Source organism: Triticum urartu, chromosome 4A (assembly GCF_056163025.1).
Source record: "Triticum urartu cultivar PI428250 chromosome 4A, HENAU_Tu73, whole genome shotgun sequence".
Taxonomy (NCBI): domain Eukaryota; kingdom Viridiplantae; phylum Streptophyta; class Magnoliopsida; order Poales; family Poaceae; genus Triticum; species Triticum urartu.
Genome location: NC_141876.1, coordinates 22,824,167 through 22,834,017, shown reverse-complemented (window position 1 = coordinate 22,834,017; position 9,851 = coordinate 22,824,167). Strand labels below are relative to the sequence as shown.

The 9,851-nt window shown below is 45.5% G+C and overlaps 1 protein-coding gene across 2 annotated transcripts; it reads left to right on the top strand.

Moving 5' to 3' along the window:
• Window positions 1-475: 475 nt before the first annotated feature.
• Window positions 476-5,298, top strand: LOC125550365 (putative ethylene response sensor 1). 2 transcript variants are annotated; one of them, XM_048713346.2, is made up of 6 exons: window positions 476-726; window positions 1,566-2,511; window positions 2,841-3,209; window positions 3,289-3,555; window positions 4,341-4,468; window positions 4,742-5,298. In XM_048713346.2, exons 2-6 carry the CDS (start codon window positions 1,606-1,608, stop codon window positions 4,977-4,979), a joined length of 1,908 nt encoding a protein of 635 aa, XP_048569303.1. In that variant the 5' UTR covers window positions 476-726; window positions 1,566-1,605; the 3' UTR covers window positions 4,980-5,298. The 2 variants fall into 2 exon arrangements, with proteins under 2 accessions (XP_048569303.1, XP_048569300.1); XM_048713343.2 differs by lacking the exon at window positions 476-726 and adding an exon at window positions 781-980.
• The last annotated feature ends 4,553 nt before the right edge of the window (window positions 5,299-9,851 follow it).

Here is a 9,851-nt window from a genome sequence, read left to right as displayed (position 1 = left end):
AGCCAGGCTATGTGCCGCTTTTAAAATTCATGCCGATGCGAGCCAGCCCACACCGTTTGCAACCAAACTTGTTTTTTTTCACACTTAGGTCATCTCCAATAGTTTGTATGTTAGCTTGTTGATAAAATACGTCATGTCATCAACCAAGACCGTAACATACAACAACTCCAATGGGTTGTATCTAGTTGCCCAATAGAATGCGAGATAATAAATAAGGTGTTCTCTCATTCTACATTGGAGCTTATGCAAGGGATGTTGGTTCATGTACATACAACATTCCTCTCTTTCCTTATTTATTATATGCCACATCATCAAAAATCCTATGTGGCAAAATCTACCAACAACTATCTTACAACCATTGAAGATGCCCTTAGATAATAGATAATGCACGCTGGAAATATCCTCGTATCCGAAATCCGTTTCCCAGGCGTTGCTTCTTCCATGCTCCGATCCGGCCATTCCCCGCCGGCGGCAACGGCAACGGCGACCGCGCCCGTAGTACACCGTACGCCCTCACCCCGCGCCACTGCCCCGCGCGCACGATAGTTAAGTGATAGTCCCAACACGGCAACGCCACCGCGTGACGCGCCAGCTATCTCGCTCGCTGCCGACCTGCTGCGTCCCGCGGCCGCCGACGCCTGGCAGCTCGGCCGTGGCGGCGGCAGCGTGGGGACAAAAGCGGGGGCGAAAAGAAAGACCACGGCACGGGCGCGCGCAACGGCCGCGGTTGGACTCCGCATTTCCTTTCTTTTTTTGCTGCTTTCTTGCACTCGTGTGGGGTGGGGTGGGTGCCGTCCGTGGTGGTAGACGGTGACGACTTCACTGCCCCTCCCTCCGTCCGTCCGTCTGTCCGCGCATCTGGCTCCCTCCCTCCCTCCCTTCCTCCCCTTTTCAGCGCCGCTTCCTCCTCGCCCTGCCTTGCCTACCTTCGCCGCAACCAACCTTCCGGCAGCTCCGGCGTCGAGCCGCCGTCGACCGAGGTACCCTACCGCCCGCCCCTGCTCTCCTCCCCGCTCCGCCAAGCTGGTCAGATCTGGGTTTTCTTTTCTTTGGTCGAGTCGCGGGGGCTTGCCGTGGTCAAGGGGTGGAGGGGTTGATTTTTGGGGGAGGAGCCATCGGTGCCAGGGCCGGCGGCTTCCCGTCGCCGTCGCTGAGCGTTCTTGGCTCCGATCGCTTGCCGGCTTCGGGCGGGTACTGTGCCGTGCTGCGTGTTGATGTCTAGTGGGGAAAGGGGGAAGTGGCTTGAGGTGACACGCGGTGCTGAAATGCGACGGGTGTGCTGAAATTCAGAAAATCTTTCTTCAAAATTCAGGGATGCCAGTGGAAGGCAGGCGTGATCATGAGCTAAGAACCACTTGCAGATGGGTGATTGGCTCATATTGTGTGTCTGAGCGCTCTATTCGTATGCTATATGTGCTCACGAGCTTTCACTGCTATTTCATTCCTATTACATATATACCTAGTTCCTATTATTAGGAAATGATATGGACCTGCTGTTGCAGTTCCAGGAATGTGCACCAGTGGGTTGAGCATGGTGACTCATTTCTGCATTTGTTCTTCTGCAGGGAATGTTGTGACAACTGATGTGGTGCTGAACCTTCGGCGATGGAACGATGCGACTGCATCGAGCCGCTGTGGCCGACTGACGAGCTGCTCATCAAGTACCAGTACATCTCCGACTTCTTCATAGCCCTCGCCTACTTCTCCATCCCGTTGGAGCTCATCTACTTCGTGAAGAAGTCGTCCTTCTTCCCATACAGATGGGTCCTGATCCAGTTTGGTGCCTTCATAGTCCTCTGTGGAGCGACCCATCTCATAAACCTGTGGACTTTCACCACACACACGAAGACCGTCGCCATGGTCATGACGGTTGCCAAGGTTTCGACGGCCGTCGTTTCCTGCGCGACGGCTTTGATGCTTGTTCACATCATCCCTGACCTGCTGAGTGTCAAAACGAGGGAGCTGTTTCTGAAGAATAAAGCTGAGGAGCTTGATTGGGAGATGGGCTTGATAAGGACGCAGGAAGAGACCGGGAGGCATGTTAGGATGCTAACTCATGAAATCAGAAGCACACTCGACAGACATACGATTTTGAAGACTACCATTGTGGAGCTAGGAAGGACCTTGGGTCTGGAGGAATGTGCCCTGTGGATGCCGTCAAGAAGTGGCTCGAGTCTCCAGCTTTCGCATACTCTGCGCCACCAAATCACTGTTGGGTCATCTATATCAATTAGTCTTCCTGTTATCAACCAAGTTTTCAGTAGCAATCGAGCAATTATAATACCGCACACATCCCCTCTGGCACGGATTCGGCCTCTTGCGGGACGATATGTCCCACCAGAAGTGGCTGCAGTGCGAGTACCTCTCCTGAATCTTTCAAACTTCCAAATAAATGACTGGCCAGAGCTTTCAGCAAAAAGCTATGCTATTATGGTTCTCATGCTTCCATCTGATAGTGCAAGGAACTGGCATGTGCATGAGTTGGAGCTAGTTGAGGTCGTCGCCGATCAGGTAAATCCCGCCTCTTTTTTCTCGAACACAATGCCGCTTTTTTCCCCTTGGTTATTTGTAATATAGATATTTGTAGGGGTGAATGCTGTTTAAGGTGTTGTCAAATGCATATGCATGTGATGTTTCGACCGATAGAGACTCTTCAACTGGGAAATGTTTTATTTATTCACAACTATGAATTGTTCAAGGGCTTCTGCAAATAACATCAGACCATTCTAAAAAATCTATGTTTCCTTGAAACCAAAAGATACCAAGATATAGATGTGGTCTAACATGAATACATTATCATGAAATGATATTGAAGTAGATTTTTTCCCTATTTTTTTCAGGTAGCAGTTGCACTCTCTCATGCAGCTATTCTTGAAGAGTCCATGCGTGCACGTGATTTACTAATGGAGCAAAATGTTGCTCTGGATTTAGCTCGACGAGAGGCTGAAATGGCCATCCGTGCTCGGAATGATTTCCTAGCTGTTATGAATCATGAAATGCGAACACCAATGAATGCAATCATAGCTCTTTCATCCTTGCTCTTGGAAACTGAACTCACCCCTGAGCAGCGTTTAATGGTGGAAACAGTATTGAAAAGCAGCAATCTTCTAGCAACACTTATCAATGATGTGTTGGATCTTTCCAAACTCGAGGATCGCAGCCTTGAATTGGAGATCAGAGCATTCAATCTTCATGCTGTTTTCAAAGAGGTTGCAATATTATCCTCTGCTTTTCTATAAAGTCTATATGCATAGTTCACTTGCCTGAAAGTTTTTGTTCGTGTTACAGGTGATGGGTTTCATCAGACCAATTGCAGCTATCAAGAGGCTGTCTATGTCGGTTATGTTAGCGCCAGATTTACCATTATGTGCTATTGGCGATGAAAAGAGGCTAATGCAAACTATCCTAAATATCTCCGGTAATGCTGTTAAGTTCACCAAGGAGGGCCACATTACACTTCTAGCTTCCGTTCTCAAGCCTGATTCTTTAAGAGAGTTCAGAACCCCAGATTTCCATCCAGCTGCAAGTGATGACCATTTCTATCTGAAAGTTCAGGTAACTATTATAGAGATTTGTGTGAGCGATTTTTCTTGTCAAGGCTATGAGCTCATATTCTCGCCATAGGATTCAGAAATCAAGATCTAAATACAAGACAACTTAAATGCACTGTGCATCTTCAGTCATTGGACAAACCTTTGCTCAACATGTGCATGTATGAAATTAGAGACTTCTGACCATTACTTGTCACTATTGGGCTATGGGCATGAGGCACATCCAAAATCTCGGCTGAACTGTTTCGTCAAGTCATCTTCAAGTTGTCCATATGACTGTCTAGGTCCAGATGTTTTTCCAGTTCTCCCTATTTGGCTTTATAACAACAAAAACATGAAGCAGTGGTACATGAGCCGAGAAACCCAAACCAACCCATCGCCTTGTCAACTATGCAGGAGCAATGTTAAGATATAACAACAAAAACTTCCATCTGATTCAGTTAAAAGAACATTTCATCAGGAAAGCTCGCATGCTGACATGACTAAAAACTCCAATTTAGCTGCTCCCAGTGTTCCTGGGATTAGAACTAAAATAAAAGAAAATGTTTTATTTATGATTACAGATCATGAACATGCCACAGAAACATGATGGATTTTGAGAGAAGTGGTTGGTCAAAAACAATATCCAACTGTAAAACTGATGTGTAATCATTCACTCCCTCCGTCCCATAATGTAAGACATTTTTGACACTACACTAGTGTCAAAAAAGTCCTATATTATGGGACGGAGGGAGTATTTGTTTAGCAATTTTCTTGATTATTAAAGCCTCTGTTATTTTTCTGTTGCAGCTAAAGGATACAGGCTGTGGCATTAGTCCTCAGGATCTACCCCATGTATTCACAAAATTCGCTCAAACTCAGCCTGGAGGTAACCAAGGTTACAGTGGTAGTGGCCTTGGACTTGCCATTTGCAGGAGGTAGATTACTATCACGTCTCGATCTCCTTACTTGTAAACCTTCTAGAGTGTATGTTATTGTGCTTGGTAATTCTGCTTCTCTTGAAGTAGCACACAAAGATGTACTGCCGTGTAACTTTTTATGAGACGTTTTAGAGTCTATGACAGTGTCAAAAAACGTCTTACATTGAGTTACAGAGGGAGTATATATTTTTATGTCATGGAGGGGTTCTTAACTAGCTAGTGAACCACTCGTTCTAAAACTCGGGAAACCGTTCTGAAAATCCTATGCAGGTTTGTTACTCTGATGGGAGGGCACATCTGGCTGGACAGTGAAGGAGCAGGAAGAGGTTGCACGGCTACATTCATCATCAGGCTCGGCGTATCCGACAACACCGACGCATATCAGCAGCAGCTGGCCCCTCTTGCCTGGCCAGGCAGTGCAAATGTCGAATCTGCCGGTCCGAAGGCGCTTCACGAGGAGACGTGGCCGCCATCTTCCCTGAAGCCTCGTTACCAGAGAAGTGTATGAGCTAGTGTAAACTATCGACGGCGCCGCATCAAGTAGGGAGTCGTAGCTAGTTTTGTCCCCCCTCTAATTTTGTGCCTAGTCTTCCTGTAGCTGGCATATATTGTACAAATAATGTGTATAGCAAATGGGACTTCAGATTGCAGTTAAGTTCCTGGGTACAGCACCAACTCGCTGCGTTCAGTAGCATATGCGGTCAGCCAATTTGCATATTTTGATTGTGCGTGAGTCCGGTTATATCAGATCGAAGCTACTTTCCGTGGAAACCATGTGTAAAAGTTTCGACAAATTCTATAGTATGTATACAGTGGTGGTGACAATATGTAGATCTGTAAAAATGTTAATGTTCTAGATCAAACTCATCTTATTTGGAAGGTATATAGAGAAAAAGAATAAGATAGGTATATCTTGTTCCAGAAACAGAAGTACTTGAAAATGCCGGGAATAAAGATCGGAGGTGAAATAGGTGGGGCTCCTTTCTGAGAAAGATGGGAACATGCATGGAAATGCCCAAGGAAACACCAAGGAATATCCTCACTACCAGTACTGCTCACTAAAAATACACAAACCGATATTCTGTGGCTCTGTAATGTGAAGATATAAGCTGCAACAAAGTTAGAAATGTATTTTTTATTTATTTATGTATTTATACATGGTGAATGTAATCTTTGCACGTCAAAATGACATTTATGTCTTGTACCAAATATCATCATGTCATCATATTTTTTCAAAATTGTTTTAGTCGGCACTGATTATATTTATTTGAGCATCAATTTCCAGAGGTGATACTAAAAAAACCATTTTAGAATATATTTTCATTATCTGTCCATATTCTTATTTAAAAAAATGAAGGGTAAAGGAGTAGGCTGAGGTGCCTATCATTGAAGATGGTACATTTGTACTTATGCACACCTAGCACGAATAGTTCATCCGTGCATTTTGTTAAAGGCATTGAAGCATAAGATTTGTGTACTACTAGGTGTGGAAATTATAGAATGATTGTTGTATTGATCTGACCCTCATATGGGCTATATATAGGAGTACAACGTGGGGGAGAGGATTGGAGTACAAGACAAGTCATGGTTGGTTTAAACCAAATATATCTCTATCTCTCATAATCCCTAACTAACACGTGTGTACTTCTAACATTCCCTCTCAGTCGTAGCGTGAGTGAAGCGAACGATTGCGACTGAATTTGAAGTCTTGCGCTTCCGCCGTCCTCTCCGCTGCACCATCATCAACTGCGTCTCTGATGGCTAATGGGTCGGCACCTAGGGCAGTGACTGCGTCCCCTTCTGGTGCCTTCCCTGTCTTCTCCTCTATCCCCTCCCGCAGTCACAGCGGGAGTGTTGTGGACGCAAGTGACGAGGCGGACGCTGTTGACTGGAGTTGTTGCCGATGAGTTGCTGTAGACGTAGCCATTAATGTCGAGGTAGCCGATCATGGTGATGTAGCCGTGGTCGAGGTAGTCGTGGTCGATGGTGTGGTCGTCGTGGATGATGAAGCCGCACAAAGCCGGAGGCGCAAAAAATGTGCTATGACGGAGCTGCAGACGTGGACGATGCACTGCGCAGATGTCGGAGGGTGTCGTCGGCGATGAGTCCACCGGTTTTGCCAAGACCGGAGGAAGCCCATCGAGCACACATCGGTTTTGCCAGAACCGTGTGGCCATGTAGGGTCGTCACTATAGTGACGCCGTGTTGATGCAGTCGTGCAGTTGTGGATGACGCGGTCGATGCCGTCGTCGTGACGCGGTCATTGCCGTCGTCGAGGTCGCTTCTTGCAGAAAAATCTGTCAGAGGACGCTAGGTGTCCATCTTGTGGACGAGGCGACGGCAGTGTGTTGACGATGATGGTGATGAAGACCACGTTGATGAAGACCTTGGTGATGAAGTGTCGGCGATGCAGCGGCGTGTCAACGATGATGTGTCGCTTGGAGGCGTCCCTCGTGGCGACGGGTGTTGATGCCGTGTCGTGCTGAAGAAGACAATGAAGAATGGCACGCTTTCCACACTGTCTTGGCGTGTGGATGGTGCATGTCGGGTCCGTAGATGTGCTCGGCGAAGATTTGTTTCTTTTCTTGATGTAGTCGTACAGCTTGATGAAGTGGTTCGGCCTGGTGTAGTTCGGCTAGATGCAGTGCAGATCGGTCGGTGTAGTTGTTCGTCTTGACGTAGATGACGGCTGGCGATGGAGGCCCGTCTGGCCGTGGGTTCGATGATGGAGGCCATGGTGTGCACCGGCGGGAATCGATCTAGGATCGTGGATGTATTCCACATCCCATGTTGCCCTGTCCGTGGATGCAATCTTGTTGCATGTGGCTCGCCGGGTACTGGCTGTCGAGGTCCCTCCCGTGCTCCAGCGCTGGTGTCTGGTGCGTCTTCAGGCGGACAGAGTTGGTTGATGTAGAGGCGGGCGCGGACGATGCAGGAGTCCGTCCATCGTACCATCGCCTGTTGGAGCACAAGGATCGAGGATGCATCAAGTGATTTGGCCGCCGTCTGGGATAAAGATTGTTGCACCAATCTGCTAGGATTTTTCTCACTGGAATTTGGGTCTTCAAAGATTTATTTGGTGGCTAAAGAAAACCTAATCTAATAGAATTTCGAAATTTGAAATTGATCTAATCTAAGGAATCAATCTAATGATGATGAACTCGAAAATTGGATCTAAAACTACGAGACCAATCAAATCTTTAACCGATCGGGTGCCGCGCCCCCGAGGAGAGAAGATTAATCTCCCCGGGGGCGGCGCGCTGCGAAAGTGGTAGAGGAACCTAGGATCGGCGTCGTGAGACTAACCGCTCTGATACCATGTGGAAATTGTAGAATGATTGTTATATTGATCTGACCCTCATATGGGCTATATATAGGAGTACAACGTGGGGAAGATGATTGGAGTACAAGACAAGTCATGGTTGGTTTAAACCAAATATATCTCTATCTCTCATAATCCCTAACTAACACGTGTGTACTTCTAACACTAGAAGCAGATGTAAATAACAAATAGCTATCAATAACATCGGATACGTCGCGAAGATACGATTATTAGTGAGAAAAGTGTTTGCATGCTTTATATTTCAGTTTACTGTCCGTGTATTCTCTATCAACCCTCTTCCGATATCCACTTTCCTCACGAGCTAATCCTTGACCTCAACCAAGAAGCATGATGAGATAAACAGAGATGAACTAATAGGGATGGGATGCATAGGGACATCTTCCACAACATGCTCACTTGCTAGCACATCGTTGGGCGTTTGGATGACCCAATGGTCTTGCCCAACTCCAAGCCACATTCATATCCCTAGCTTAGGGAGGCATGCTCATCACAGCAGCGCTGGCCCCTGATGAAGTTCGTTGATGGAACAGCGTTCGTTGCTGGTGTGCTTCTCCTTCGTTGTTGACACATGCTGTCACAGATGCCCCCTGCCTTCGTCAACATATGAAACTTGTGCAACAGTGGGATGATGTAGTTTGGCCTATTGAGATGTAATGTGGCAGGGTCCAAAATAAGTAGCAAAGCGAGTTCGAGGTTGCTACAAATAGTAGTTCAGGTGTCCAACGTAAGCTCATTGTAGCCTGACAACAATGTGGTTCTTGACAGGTAATTAGTAAGAGAAAGGGTTAATTAGGTAATATCGTCCTTAGATTTGTCATAAAAATACTATCTTGTACTTACGTAATTGTATTGAAGTAACAACCACATAGAGAGAGTGAAATCACCATCTATCTTGGCACATAAATCTAATAAAAACGACCATAATTGTTGGCGCATGAACTGATTATATGAAATCCTACCATCAAACCAAGGGAGCTCACTTCAGTGAAAAAGAAACATCACTTTAACACCCTCGTATGAGAGGCTCACCACAGCAACAAGGTAACAACAATAGTAATATTGGAGAAACATCATAACAATGTTGAAAACACCGCCACACGCAATGAAACATTTCACTGCCACTTCATATCGTACATGGGCATTGTAGATGTAGTGGACATTTCACTGTCCAAATATGAACAAGCATGGAGAATGCATACAGCAGTGTGGCCCTCCGAAAATCGCAGCAGGATCCTCTAATTTCACGCATGCGCATATCAACGCAACAATAAACAAAAATTGGGTGTTTAGTGTCTTTTTAGGGGATTGGGTGCTTAATGTTCACATCACTACAGATACACAAACTGATACTATGCAGCCCCATATGATTTCCAAACAAGATAATCAGCCGGTAATGTGAAGATATAAGCTGCCACAAAGTTAGAAATGTAACTTTTTATATATTTGTTTATGTATTTAGACATGGTGAATATAATCTTTGCACGTCAAAATGATATATTTATTTCTTGTATGAAATCTCATTGTATCATCATATACTTTTTAAAAACGGTATTACTCAGCGTACTTATATTTATTCGGGCATCAATTTTCAGAGATGACACTAGAAACATTTTCAAATATACTTTTATTGTCTATGCATATCCTTATTTTCAAAAGTGAAGGGAAAAGGAGTAGGTTGAGGTCCCTATCATTGAAGATGACACTTATGCCCACCTAGCATGAATACTCCATCTGTACATTTTGTTGAAGGCATCAAAGCATTAGATTTGTGTAGTACTACGAGCAGACGTAAACAACAAATGGCTATTAATAACATCGGATACGCCACGAACATGCGCTTTGTAGTGAGAATAGTGTCTGCATGATTTATATTTCAGTTTATTATCCATGTATTCTACCTCAATCTTTCTTCCGATATCCACCTTCCTCGCGAGCTAATCCTTGACCTCAACCTAGATCCTAGAAGCATAGCGAGACAAACAGAGATGAACCAATAGGGCTGGGATGCATGGGGAAATCTTTTACATCATGCTCCCT

Bases quoted from the DNA above. Each gene is read 5' to 3' on its own strand.
- LOC125550365 (XM_048713346.2), top strand. From the start codon at position 1,606: ATGGAACGATGCGACTGCATCGAGCCGCTGTGGCCGACTGACGAGCTG. The intron at 3,556-4,340 runs GTAACTATTATA...TTTCTGTTGCAG, and splicing joins ATTTCTATCTGAAAGTTCAG to CTAAAGGATACAGGCTGTGG. The intron at 4,469-4,741 runs GTAGATTACTAT...AATCCTATGCAG, and splicing joins GGACTTGCCATTTGCAGGAG to GTTTGTTACTCTGATGGGAG.